General features: G+C 39.4%; 1 protein-coding gene across 1 annotated transcript in view; it reads left to right on the top strand.

Moving 5' to 3' along the window:
• Positions 1-1,104: 1,104 nt before the first annotated feature.
• Positions 1,105-15,548, top strand: part of LOC117317613 — a 31,878-nt gene continuing 17,434 nt past the window's right edge. Inside the window, exons 1-9 of the mRNA XM_033872462.1 lie at positions 1,105-1,282; positions 9,185-9,408; positions 9,747-9,869; positions 10,178-10,336; positions 10,571-11,201; positions 12,654-12,830; positions 13,058-13,275; positions 13,571-13,679; positions 14,245-15,012. Coding sequence (XP_033728353.1) covers positions 1,228-1,282; positions 9,185-9,408; positions 9,747-9,869; positions 10,178-10,336; positions 10,571-11,201; positions 12,654-12,830; positions 13,058-13,275; positions 13,571-13,679; positions 14,245-15,012 — 2,464 coding nt within the window. The 5' untranslated portion in view covers positions 1,105-1,227. The remainder of the gene's footprint in view (positions 1,283-9,184; positions 9,409-9,746; positions 9,870-10,177; positions 10,337-10,570; positions 11,202-12,653; positions 12,831-13,057; positions 13,276-13,570; positions 13,680-14,244; positions 15,013-15,548) is intronic.

The following is a 15,548-nucleotide window of genomic DNA, read 5'->3' on the forward strand; positions in this document are numbered from 1 at the left end:
TATCCAGTTACTCCATCACGCGCATGCATACACAGATCACGTCATTGTGTCTATTCTACACGTATATATGTATGTGCCCAGATAATGCCATCGCTTCCCTTCAACCACGTAATTTCAATATCACTCCATACTTTATTTAAAACGTGACTTACTCTAACGTGTCAATTTACCATGGAGATACTTGTTGTAATTGTTATATCTAATTTACGGACATGTACTGGTGACACACGATAGCTATATTGTTGATCTCAAAGTATTTGAGGAAGATAAGAGTTCCAGTGCGGGACGCCATATTTTGACACCGATGATGACACTTATATAGACCAGAGACTTGTATATACGTCTCTGTATAGACGTACAATACTCCATAATTACTCGACCTATTGCATATCTATAGACTTGTTAACGCTCCATGCATTTCGACATTTGTGTCGAACATTATGCTATTCGTAGTATTTCATGTCTCGGGGTTCTTAGAACGTTTTTATATTGGAAATTCCATAACATCAACAATTTCGCGAATCATAACAAATTCAGTTTAAAATTTGCAGTCCGGATAATAACTTTGTGAGCGTTGTTCGGCATAGCCGTATAATTTTCTTTTGGTCCCGGATATGACGCGACAGGTGGCGTTACTGGTCAAGATAAAGTATGTGATTGGTCAATGTAGCGGTAGATGCAAAATGCAGATATGCAGTTAAAAACGAAAAGAAGTTAAGATTGAATACAAGCTGAATAAGTAGATTATCTTTTTAAATGCCACATTAATAAAATCATATTCCTAATTTAAAAGCAGTTTTATTATTTTCAAAAATGATTCAAACTGATCTAATTTTGTTATCCGTGCTGAAACGCATTAGTTCGTTAATTTATTTCACCAGCAGTTTTACATTAACACCATCAGTATTAAAACTATGCCGTTTATCTTTTTTAAAGATATTTCTTGTTTAGTTTAACGTAAGTTAATTCGTTATGATTAACTTTGAATCTATGTACCACGCTTTCCGCCACTTACCCCGACAGAAGCCCTAGTGTATCCCTAACACCTCACATCCGTGATTGACATAGTCCGAATTTATAGACACACGTCAGACAAGCCGTCCCCGTCTATCAACACACAGAAATCTACATCTTTTAATGTTTGTATATCAGAGCAGTCACACGAAGTAGGTTTTGGCGAGATAACGGTTCTGAGAACTAAATGGCAGTTAATATTTCAAGCTGAGTATGAAGTTAAACATTTTCAGGATGGTATTTCTATGGATGCTGGTTCTGTGTGCGGGTAAGTCATTATACCAAAAATTAATGTTACGGTCAAATCACTGACCTTTCCGAAATTTTGTTTTTTTTAAAGTATGTACATAGTTTCTAATAATTTCGTAGCGATCGAAGTCTACCAGTATTCTTATATTTTATCAAATTATCGTTTAATTCCCTGATGATGTAAGATTTGAGATTTACCTCATGTTTACATCCGAGACATTACATGGTAAGTGATGCCGAATGTAAAATGGAATACATATTTATCAATATTATGCAACAATAATTAATCATATACGTGTCAATAGGCTAACATGAATGCCGCTTATTGTGTACTTACCCTATTCACAGGGAATCCGCCTATTTTGTAATTACCTTATACACTTATTCCTCTCATTGTGTACTTACTCTATATACAGGGAATCCGCTTATTGTGTACTTACCTATATACAGGGAATCCGCTTATTGTGTACTAACCCTATATACAGGGAATCCGCTTATTGTGTACTAACCCTATATACAGGAAATCCGCTTATTGTGTACTTACCATATATACAGGGAATCCGCTTATTGTGTACTAACCCTATATACAGAGAATCCGCTTATTGTGTACTTACCCTATATACAGGGAATCCGCTTATTGAGTACTTACCCTATATACAGGGAATCCGCTTATTGTGTACTTACTCTATATACAGGGAATCTGCTTATTATGTACTTACCCTATATACAGAGAATCCGCTTATTGTGTACTAATCTACATACAGGGAATCCGCTTATTGTGTACTAATTTATATACAGGGAATCCGCTTATTGTGTACTAATCTCTATACAAGGAATCCGGTTATTGTGTACTTACCCTATATACAGGAAATCCGCTTATTGTGTACTTACCCTATATACAGAGAATCCGCTTATTATGTACTTACCCTATATACAGGGAATCCGCTTATTGTGTACTTACCCTATATACAGGGAATCCGCTTATTGTGTACTTACTCTATATACAGGGAATCCGCTTATTGTGTACTTACCCTATATACAGGAAATCCACTTATTGTGTACTTACCCTATATACAGGGAATCCGCTTATTGTGTACTAAATCTATATACAGGGAATCCGCTTATTGTGTACTTACACTATATACAGGGAATCCGCTTATTGTGTACTTACTCTATATACAGGGAATCAGGTTATTGTGTACTTACCCTATATACATGGAATCCGCTTATTGTGTACTTACCCTATATACAGGGAATCCGCTTATTGTGTACTTACCCTATATACAGGGATTCCACTTATTTTTTACTTACCCTATATACAGAGAATCCGCTTATTGTGTACTTACACTATATACAGGGAATCCGCTTATTGTGTACGTATCATATACATTTGTATACAGGGAATCCGGCTTTTTTGTACTTACTCTATATACAGGGACTCCACTTATTGTGTACTTACTCTATATACAGAGAATCCGCTTATTGTGTACTTAATCTATATACAGGGAATCCGCTTTTTGTGTACTAACCATATATACAGGGAATCCGGCTTTTTTGTACTTACTCTATATACAGGGACTCCACTTATTGTGTTCTTACACTATATACAGGGAATCCGCTCATTGTGTACTTACTCTATACAAGGGAATCCGCTTATTGTGTACTTAACCTATATACAGGGAATCCGCTTATTGTGTACTTACTCTATATACAGGGAATCCGCTTATTGTGTACTTACTCTATATACAGAGAGTCCGCTTATTGTGTACTAACCCTATATACAGGGAATCCGCTTATTGTGTACTTACTCTATATACAGGGAATCCGCGTATTGTGTACTTACCCTATATACAGGGAATCCGCTTATTGTGTACTTACTCTATTCACAGGGAATCCGCTTATTGTGTACTTACTCTATATACAGGGAATCCGCTTATTGTGTACTAACCCTATATACAGGGAATCCGCTTATTGTGTACTAACCCTATATACAGAGAATCCGCTTATTGTGTACTAATCTACATACAGGGAATCCGCTTATTGTGTACTAATTTATATACAGGGAATCCGCTTATTGTGTACTAATCTCTATACAAGGAATCCGGTTATTGTGTACTTACCCTATATACAGGGAATCCACTTATTGTGTACTTACCCTATATACAGGGAATCCGCTTATTGTGTACTTACCCTATATACAGGGAATCCACTTATTGTGTACTTACCCTATATACAGGGAATCCGCTTATTGTGTACTTACCCTATATACAGGGAACCGCTTATTGTGTACTTACACTATATACAGAGAATCCGCTTATGGTGTACTTTCACTATATACAGAGAATCCGCTTTTTGTGTACTAACCATATATACAGGGAATCCACTTATTGTGTACTTACCCTATAAACAGGGACTCCACTTATTGTGTACTTACCCTATAAACAGGGAATCCGCTTATTGTGTACTTATCATATAATACAAGAAATCCGCTTATTGTGTACTAACCATATATATAGGGAATCCGCTTATTGTGTACTTACCCTATAAACAGGGAATCCGATTGTGCGAACGACTCAAAAGATTAAAACCTAAACAAAGCTGAGAATTAGGTTCAGTCAGAAATAAATTAAAATGTATCATACAACGGTTTTGATGTGTCCTTCTAGTATTTGACAATGATTGACCTAAATGTTGATATTAAAGAGGGTAATCACAATGGATATAAAGCAATATCAAAATCTGTCTGGATTGGGAGGTGCAGCTCTATGAATTTCTGTTCATGGAATTATTAAGTCCAATGTTCAAGATATTATGTAAATTAATGCTAAACGATCTAATGAAAACTGCATGGCATAGATCTGGCACTAACGCGTTTTAAAAATGTTAATAGAAAAATCCACTTATAATTGATACGAGTAAACTGTATTATGAATTAAGTTTTCTGTCCGACATGGCTATTCCTTTATATTCATACATTTTTTTTCCACATTGTTGACATTTTCAAAAACCCTGAACCGATTATTGATGAAATTTCGCAAGTAGCTTACATGGCATGGCATAAAATGAACCAAAATATGAATCATGATTTTGCATTAGGTTTGGAAAATAATATTTTAGATAACAGAAAAGATTGATTTTTTCAAAAGGAAACTGAAATTCATACATAATGTATAAAAATACATAATGCAGCGCCCATCTGATTATGTTGTTTATATCTTATTTTTCGTTTTCCATTGTCCCCATAATTGTTTGGCTAATTGAATGTTGGGCGGGACCAAAAAGGGCCAATTTGAGTGAAATTTCGTGAAAAAAAATTTCTTCTCAAGACCATAACATGTTTGAATCAAATATTTTTCCTATATGGAAGGGTCTTTAAGTTCTTCACCAGAATTGTGAAACTCGTGACCCTTCATTAAGTTTACTATATAGTTTATATATAAAAAATATATTTTGGGCTATATGTTACATTTAGTTCGAAATTATTCTATCTTGGATGAAGTTATTTTGGACAGGATGCCAATGGGATATGTATATATAACTCAGACCCATCCCATTTGGCTTAGAGGTGGAAGCAAAACAGGTCAATTTGGCATTTAAACAATCTTCTGCTACTTCATATTCAATATGTCGGAATCTAGCATTCTTCTGAAACGTGAAAGCCTTCAGAAAATTGTGTAAATTAATTTGTATTACCCTGGGGCATCACCTCTGGGGCAACACCTCATCGGGCATCACCTCTGGGGCAACACCTCATCGGGCATCACCTCTGGGGCAACACCTCATCGGGCATCACCTCTGGGGCAACACCTCATCGGGCATCACCTCATCGGGCATCACCTCTGGGCAACACCTCATCGGGCATCACCTCTGGGGCAACACCTCATCGGGCATCACCTCTGGGGCAACACCTCATCGGGCATCACCTCTGGGGCAACACCTCATCGGGCATCACCTCTGGGGCAACACCTCATCGGGCATCACCTCTGGGGCAACACCTCATCGGGCATCACCTCTGGGGCAACACCTCATCGGGCATCACCTCTGGGGCAACACCTCATCGGGCATCACCTCTGGGGCATCACCTCATCGGCCATCACCTCTGGGGCAACACCTCATCGGGCATCACCTCTGGGGCAACACCTCATCGGGCATCACCTCTGGGGCAACACCTCTCGGGCATCACCTCTGGGGCAACACCTCATCGGGCATCACCTCTGGGGCAACACCTCTCGGGCAACACCTCATCGGGCATCACCTCTGGGGCAACACCTCATCGGGCATCACCTCTGGGGCAACACCTCATCGGGCATCACCTCTGGGGCAACACCTCATCGGGCAACACCTCATCGGGCATCACCTCTGGGGCATCACCTCTGGGGCATCACCTCATCGGGCATCACCTCTGCTCCCCTACACTATTATTTATATATTAAATCAGTTGTCGTTCTATCAACTCATAGAGAAAAGTGTTTCTATCTAAATGAGTTTACAATGATTGTCATTCCATTATTATTTTAGATATACGTCGTATATAAACACTTACTGCATCAACACAATAATACACTGTTTTATGTACAAACACACAATACACTAACTGTTTGTATCAAATGTTAGTACTAACATCCGGGCCAGCCACTTGATTAATTAATCAGGAATGCCTAAATGTGGTCAACTGAATGTTTTCACTAAAACAAACTCGTTCTCACATGGGATGGACGAGATGAACCAAATAAGTCCACAAACCACCCTTATTGAGCGATCCCTGGTGATATCGGGGAAGTGTTTGTTTGGGGTTAGATGGCTGTATGGAGACCGGTGTATCAATTATCATATTTAAGATGGTTCATTATTTCGCTACTATACCTATTATCAAAGTTTTTTTGCTAAACTTATTAAACGTTATGAAAGCTTACTGCAGCTTTTTAGAAGGAAACATATCAATATAAGTCGTGCGAACGTGATAACAGTTTTACTTCGTACAATTTAAGTATATGCTTCAAGCTAAAAACCGACTGAGGAAAAAACGTAATATAAGGTGCCATAATTTCATTAATTAGTTTTGTTTTCAAATAACCACTATTTTGAATTTTCCATTTCTAAAAAGGTAATGTTGCGAGATGTCCTCACACCATATCACATGTATTACACCTGATGGTGTGGTAGGTATGAGGAGGGATGTCCTCACACCATATCACGTGTATTACACCTGATGGTGAGGTAGGTATGAGGAGGGATGTCCTCACACCATATCACGTGTATTACACCTGATGGTGTGGTAGGTATGAGGAGGGATGTCCTCACACCATATCACGTGTATTACACCTGATGGTGTGGTAGGTATGAGGAGGGGTGTCCTCACACCATATCACGTGTATTACACCTGATGGTGTGGTAGGTATGGGGAGGGGTGTCCTCACACCATATCACGTGTATTACACCTGATGGCGTGGTAGGTATGAGGAGGGTGTCCTCACACCATATCACGTGTATTACACCTGATGGTGTGGTAGGTATGAGGAGGGGTGTCCTCACACCATATCACGTGTATTACACCTGATGGTGTGGTAGGTATGAGTGATGTCCTCACACCATATCACGTGTATTACACCTGATGGTGTGGTAGGTATGAGGAGGGATGTATTCACACCATATCACGTGTATTACACCTGATGGTGTGGTAGGTATGAGGAGGGATGTCCTCACACCATATCACGTGTATTACACCTGATGGTGTGGTAGGTATGAGGAGGGATGTCCTCACACCATATCACGTGTATTACACCTGATGGTGTGGTAGGTATGGGAGGGATGTCCTCACACCATATCACGTGTATTACACCTGATGGTGTGGTAGGTATGAGGAGGAATGTCCTCACACCATATCACGTGTATTACACCTGATGGTGTGGTAGGTATGAGTCATGTCCTCACACCATATCACGTGTATTACACCTGATGGTGTGGTAGGTATGAGGAGGGATGTCCTCACACCATATCACGTGTATTACACCTGATGTTGTGGTAGGTATGAGGGATGTCCTCACACCATATCACGTGTATTACACCTGATGGTGTGGTAGGTATGAGGAGGGATGTCCTCACACCATATCACGTGTATTACACCTGATGGTGTGGTAGGTATGAGGAGGGATGTCCTCACACCATATCACGTGTATTACACCTGATGGTGTGGTAGGTATGGGGAGGGTGTCCTCACACCATATCATGTGTATTACACCTGATGGTGTGGTAGGTATGAGTGATGTCCTCACACCATATCACGTGTATTACACCTGATGGTGTGGTAGGTATGAGGAGGTGTGTCCTCACACCATATCACGTGTATTACACCTGATGGTGTGGTAGGTATGAGGAGGGATGTCCTCACACCATATCACGTGTATTACACCTGATGGTGTGGTAGGTATGAGTGATGTCCTCACACCATATCACGTGTATTACACCTGATGGTGTGGTAGGTATGAGGAGGGGTGTCCTCACACCATATCACGTGTATTACACCTGATGGTGTGGTAGGTATGAGGAGGGATGTCCTCACACCATATCACGTGTATTACACCTGATGGTGTGGAAGGTATGAGTGATGTCCTCACACCATATCACGTGTATTACACCTGATGGTGTGGTAGGTATGAGGAGGGGTGTCCTCACACCATATCACGTGTATTACACGTGATGGTGTGGTAGGTATGATGAGGGATGTCCTCACACCATATCACGTGTATTACACCTGATGGTGTGGAAGGTATGAGTGATGTCCTCACACCATATCACGTGTATTACACCTGATGGTGTGGTAGGTATGAGGAGGGGTGTCCTCACACCATATCACGTGTATTACACCTGATGGTGTGGTAGGTATGATGAGGGGTGTCCTCACACCATATCACGTGTATTACACCTGATGGTGTGGTAGGTATGGGGAGGGTGTCCTCACACCATATCACGTGTATTACACCTGATGGTGTGGTAGGTATGGGGAGGGATGTCCTCACACCATATCACGTGTATTACACCTGATGGTGTGGTAGGTATGGGGAGGGTGTCCTCACACCATATCACGTGTATTACACCTGATGGTGTGGTAGGTATGAGGAGGGATGTCTTCACACCATATCACGTGTATTACACCTGATGGTGTGGTAGGTATGAGGAGGGATGTCCTCACACCATATCACGTGTATTACACCTGATGGTGTGGTAGGTATGAGGAGGGGTGTCCTCACACCATATCACGTGTATTACACCTGATTGTGTGGTAGGTATGAGGAGGGATGTCTTCACACCATATCACGTGTATTACACCTGATGGTGTGGTAGGTATGAGGAGGGATGTATCCATATCACGTGTATTACACCTGATGGTGTGGTAGGTATGAGGAGGGATGTCCTCACACCATATCACGTGTATTACACCTGATGGTGTGGAAGGTATGAGTGATGTCCTCACACCATATCACGTGTATTACACCTGATGGTGTGGTAGGTATGAGGAGGGGTGTCCTCACACCATATCACGTGTATTACACCTGATGGTGTGGTAGGTATGAGGAGGGGTGTCCTCACACCATATCACGTGTATTACACCTGATGGTGTGGTAGGTATGAGGAGGGATGTCCTCACACCATATCACGTGTATTACACCCTGATGGTGTGGTAGGTATGAGGAGGGATGTCCTCACACCGTATCACGTGTATTACACCCGATGGTGTGGTAGGTATGAGGAGGGGTGTCCTCACACCATATCACGTGTATTACGTCTGATGGTGTGGTAGGTATGAGGAGGGGATGTCCTCACACCATATCACGTGTATTACACCTGATGGTGTGGTAGGTATGAGGAGGGGTGTCTTCACGACATTCTGTCTTTTTAAGGAGATAATGTTTATTTGTTTCAGACCTGGTCCTTTCACAGAAAAGCGGTGACAACAATAACATGGTTCGGTTCAATAGTGACGGTTCATATCTCCATTACAATTTCAATACCTTCGGTCAGAAGTATCCCCAGATGCTCATTGAAGTCGAAATCGAAAAATTCTCATTTAAGTTCATCACAGACGAAAGAGACGGCCTGATTTGGATGGATGATCGCATAACGGAGCAAATGTACATCGGCATAATGGTTAGTATAACAAATTATCAACCCCCGTCTCAAGTCCTCTCGAAACACATTGAACACTGGATACTATCGTCTGTCTCAGTCGTCACTGTGGTTTGAAGCTTTCTAGGACAATGAAGGAAATGTGACGGGGAAACACGAGCTCAATAGAGGAATCTGTTATATCATTATAATACAATAGATGACAGGGTCTCTGGATTCATAGATTTTACTGGAAACGTTGTCAGAGCCACAATTTCCACATAATAAAAAAAACCTTAGCTTTAACGAAAACGTGCTCTAATATCCTTTGTTTTATCATAATGTACGCGATATCACTGACCAGTCTTATTATTTTTCAGGGTGGCGACATCGTATTTGTTTTTGATGATCACGTGCGTCCCGCATCCATTTCGAGGCTCCATTCTACTGACGTCACGGATTTCGTTTGGCATTCATTTGAAATCAGACGAGACAATCGAAATGTATGTTTCTTTTTCGGCTCGTGCTTTACATATACACGATTTAAGGTTATCGTTTAAGCTAGTTTACATTTTCAGATTTTGTTGAAGATATCAACACCGATATCCATGATTATGGCATTGGTTTTTTTTTTTTTTTTTTTTGTAATTTTGTTTATTTGAAGTTTACCCTAGAACAGCAACAGGAATGTCGCTTTTCGTCCCAGTTAATGCTTTTTAATTTAAACTGAATATCAAAAAAAAATCTCTTCAATGAAATGCTTTATATTCTGTATGTGGTTTGGGAAGCATTGAATTTTTATTTCACACAGATGAAGTTTTTTGTGGACGGCCGGTTTATAACAGAGGTCAATATGCACAAGACGATCCAGCTCATTACCAACAGCAGCGTTTACATTGGCGGGGCTCCAAATATGACGTCACTGACAGGTCGAAGAATCAATTCCTCTTTTAAAGGCGCTTTGTACTTGGTAAGTTGGGATCAAAAATGTATTTAACGAGTAAATATGTGAAATATAAACTTTTCTTATTTTACAACAGTTGTGAAAGGTTTTTTAAAGTCTTATTAATCACGCTTTTTGATGGATATTTCCTTTTATAATATTACAGATGAGATGGATAGGTGATATTATTTATTCCATAAAAAACGTAACTCTTACTAAATATGTATTTTTATCTATTTATTTATTTATTTATTGTATTAGGTCAAGTATGTGAAAACGGTATCAGCAAGGATTATAACTGTCAGTCTTTTAAACAATATCGCCACCGGCGCATACAGACATGGCGATATAAGCATCCTAAAGTATGGCCAGAACCTGACCAGCTCTCATACGTCATCAGGATCCGAATACATCATTGACGTCATTGCTCTCAGATCTGCTTCCGTACATATTCCTGGATGGCTCGATCTACGTAGAGGTGGCGGCTTTGGTTTTCGATTCCGAACATTCGACTCTGATGCTATTATATTCTTCAGCGAACGCATGATGGACATAATGTTCTCGATATTCATCTCAATGGAATTAGTGGATGGCCGACTGTACTTTGTCTATAAACTAGACAATGAAGTGAAAAGAGTAGAAGTTCCCGGAAGTGGTATGGGTAACGGAAACTGGCATGACGTCACATTAGATTTCCACCAAGGTGGTGTGATTGTACACTTGGATCAACAAGACAAAACCGTACAATTTACTTCCTCGGAACAAAAGCAGTTGATGTTTAATAGGGGTATATACATTGCTGGGCTTCCGCCCCAACGGGATTTCCCAGAGTTCCTGTGGTCTAAAAGAGGCTACAATGGCTGTTTCAGCAAACTAAGAATAGATAACAACAGTGAGTATATAAGTATCCCTGGTATATATATAGAGAATACATGGTCAGTGTCTTAAAATATAAGCTGTATTTTGGCGAGGGTAAAGAAAGACAAAAGTGGCGAGCCACTTTTGTCTTTCTGTCCCGAGCCAAAAATACAGCTTATAATTTAAGACACTGACCATGTATTCTATTTATCCTGCAACAGTCATTAAAATAATCATCAAAATTAATCATTTTGAAGTGAAACGGTTTCAAAAATGACAGAAATATGTTCGCCTTTTAAACGTAGTTTCACTTTGAAGTAGGTCAGTCGAACTGACGCACGTGCTAAGATTCCAAAATACAGCTGTTTTCCGTCACTGCCGTATACAGCAAAAATATATACGGTGGGTGTATTCCGACAATGCGGTGGCCGTTGCAGGATAAAAAACAGTACTTATACCTTCTTCATTTAGCAATGAAACTTGTTATCGGAAAATTTTAGGGGGAGGGGGGGGACATTCTCACTCCAGAGAATGGGGAGGTTAAAGTTACTTAGAATGCTGGGTTTTGATGAATTTAACAAGCAGTCACATATTCTAACATTGTCTTAATTCATATTTAATGCTTTTCACAAGTGAAAAAACACATAACACACTTTAACACATAAACTTATAGATTTCACTTTACAGAGGGTTTCATCACTTTCTAAGAACTCGTATAAATGTGTCATAAAAATTATTCAAATGATTCATATCTGAGCAAGTAAGTTACCACATCTCTCCTTCTGTTCAGACAGTAAATGTACATAAACTGCAAAAAAAAATAGAGAGAGAGAGTGAGATTTTGATGAGTGAAACGAGCACCTATGGCTTCCATATACAAATGTACATGTCATATCACAATATTACTTTAAGAAATGATTGTACTTAAATGTTTTTTAAACACTACAACGTATCTTTTAAACCCTACATTGCATGCTATTTGTTTAATCAATACTCCATCTTTCTCTAAATCCTGCTACTATTTGATCTACAAATCTATTAAATCTATAAAGATATGGAAAGTTAGGAAGATTTATAAAACTATTAAATCTATAAATATCTAGCAGTTTATGAAGATCTATAAAACTATTAAATCTATAAAGATCTAGCAGGCTAGGAATATCTATAAAACTATTAAATCTATAAAGATCTGGCACGTTTGGAAGATCTATAAAACTATTAAATCTATAAAGATCTAGCAGGCTAGGAATATCTATAAAACTATTCAATCTATAAAGATCTGGCACTTTTGGAAGATCTATAAAACTATTAAATCTATAAAGATCTAGCAGGCTAGGAATATCTATAAAACTATTTAATCTATAAAGATCTAGAAAATTTGGAGGAATAAAAATAGCAAATTTATACAGATCTAGCAGGTTAGGAAGATTTATTAATGTATTGAATCAATACGGAAGTTTAATGACTCGTATCATTCTTACTTTAGCCACCAGTATACGAGGACCCGTGTCCGTACAAGACCAGACCGGTCTGAGTACAACATGTCAGATGTCGCCCCACTGTACCACAAACCCCTGTATACGTGGAACCTGTCATGAAGGCATGGACAGGTACGTCTGTAACTGTGACGGTTCCGGCTACCAGGGACCCACGTGTGATTCTGGTAAGTTAGACCTCAGGTAAATTATCCAATAAATCACACAAAGTTATCTAAATAATGACTCCTGTTTTAAATTTCCCTTGTATTTGCTTCCAATAAGGTGATCTTTTATTTTCATCTGATTTATGCCGTTCTTTTGTTATTTTGCCGAATGTGATATGATCCTGCGTTTGTTAAAACACAGAATAATTTGGATTGTGGTAATAATCATTCATTTGAATATGTTACAGTCTCTCCGATTGGTCAATTCCGTGGTGACACATTTGTGACGTTTAGATACAGTTCACCGTATGTGTCGAGCACCAACGATTTCAGTTTGAGGTTTTACACCATATTGTACAATGCATTCTTGTTTCAAACCGAGGCTAATAAGAGAAGCGAGTACATCCGGGCAGAGATCAAAGATGGCCGTCTTAAGATAACCGTATTCACTGGCATTAATACCAAGGTTTGTTCTAAAAAAATCTTCACTGCAATATACAACATGTATGTAATTGCCACGTTAACAAAATTAAACAATGACCCATATCTTTAATGTTTTCATATGTTTAGTTATTTTCAAAATAGCTTATTTATGATTTTTTTTTTTTTTAAATTTCTGAATACAGTACACTGTGAAATACCATTAGTTGAAGCATTTGTACCGTCTGTACTATACTTAAACTCTTGATAAACTGACTTTGTCAGGAAACAGTATTCGGAATAAAAAGAATTAGGATTACTTTTCTGCTTGTCTTTGCCAGGAGTTCTACGCGGGGTCAGGTTTGAATGACTTATCCTGGCATACACTGTACTTACGACGGCGTGGAAGGAAGATTGAACTCTGGGTGGACAATCAGCAACACGTCATCGGTAGGAAGTATCAATTTAATTAGTGTATTGATTTGAGGGGGGAAATGATAAAGAAGCTACCGGAGGATTTTAATGGGTCATACAAAATTATTTAAACTGTCTTATTGTCTCAATGAACTACAAGTATTATTTCATTAATAACATTTTATAATGAATGCTAATGCAATCGTCATTTCTGACGGAAGAAGCCGCACACCTAGTAATATTGTAAGAAACAACATATTCCACAGTATGTCAGCTTAATTAAAACAAAACTGTGGTCTAAAGTGACTTCTGGCATCATCTGTTTCTTTACTGTCGAAATTTTACTCGTTTCCTTGGAACTAGAGAGTAGTAATATGTTATTCTTAAAAGTATTGGCATACAACGCAATGGCCAGTGTACCTGACGGGCTTCTTGTACAGGTGTACAATCTTATCATTGTTTTTATATTACTGACAGGTGTAAAATCTTATATATGTGTTTATTTTACTGACAGGTTACCTGTACACGTGTAAAACCTTACCAATGTGTTTATATTACTGACAGGTGTAAAATCTTATATATGTGTTTATTTTACTGACAGGTTACCTGGACAGTGACTACCCGTCATTCACCATCGACAACATCCACATTGGAAATTACAGGCGAAATGAGAACGTGCAAGGGTTCGTGCCCTACAGTGGTTACCTACAGAGTGTCAAAATCGGCGGTGTGTACGTTTTTGACATTCTTAGGAGCCGATCGGATGTCACGATTAACTGGCTTAGTAACATGACGTCATCAAGCATTCTCCATTTACCAATATTCAACCCTATAACCGTATTATTAGAAGAATCGTATCTGAGGATGTCTATACCCACTTCAACTCAGAGGTTTCACGTCATGTTTAAGTTACGGTCGGACAGAAGAACTGGTGCTGTTATGTTGTGTCAGAGTAATACTGGAATGTTCCTTTACATTGAGCTGGTTTTAGGTCACGTGCTTGTCGGGTTGATCGGCACTAACAGAAATTACTCTCGTCGCGTCCCTCAACGCGTGGACAGTAACTCCGGATGGCACGATGTTGAAGTAAGAGAACTAGATACTGCTGTTGGACAATCCAAATATCTAATCCGTGTTGATGAGGCTACAATCAACATCAGTACATATTATACACCCGCGTTCAACGTCACACGGTTGTACTTAGGTGGCGCGCCGGCCGGTTTGTTGAAAGAAACCAGCGCTGTTGGAAAAGCCATGCAATCACAGACCGGGTTTGTTGGGTGCCTGTCGTCATTGTACGTCAACGGCCGAACGCCTGATCTAACAGGACTCACCACTAGTCCATCTATTCTCACTGGAACATGTGACAGTAAGTCTGAGATTACTCACAGTAGGGAAGGGTATTAAAACATTTTATAATAAAAAGCACTTATATGTCAGTTTACACATATCTAAAGTACTGTTAGAGTCAACATGCCGAAATAAACGTCTAACAAGGCGTGTGATACTATAAAAGGTGTTTGTTGCAATGTGTCCTCTTTTAAAATAATGAAAACGATACCATAACATCGAAAGAAAAAGTGATTCTTGGTTTGTATGTCACCATTTACCTTATCATTTATAATCGGAATTGTTTATATTGCATCTCACTGGATTTTAACCCTAAATCGAGAAATAGTATGTGAACTCCAACGAAGGAAGGCATATTGTATGCTTTTTTTCTGGTTCCTGTAATGTGTCCCGGGGGGGGGGGGGGGGGGGGGGGGGGGGGGGGGGGGGGTATAACTTCTACACGTTGAAGATACTCTGGCCAAATTTGCAGTGCATTTACATCTCCTAAAACTGATGTACAGTGCTTCGTCATTGAATCATTTTAACAAATGACCCCGAATGACAAAACAGGAA

Source organism: Pecten maximus, chromosome 19 (genome assembly GCF_902652985.1).
Source record: "Pecten maximus chromosome 19, xPecMax1.1, whole genome shotgun sequence".
Taxonomy (NCBI): Eukaryota; Metazoa; Mollusca; class Bivalvia; order Pectinida; family Pectinidae; genus Pecten; species Pecten maximus.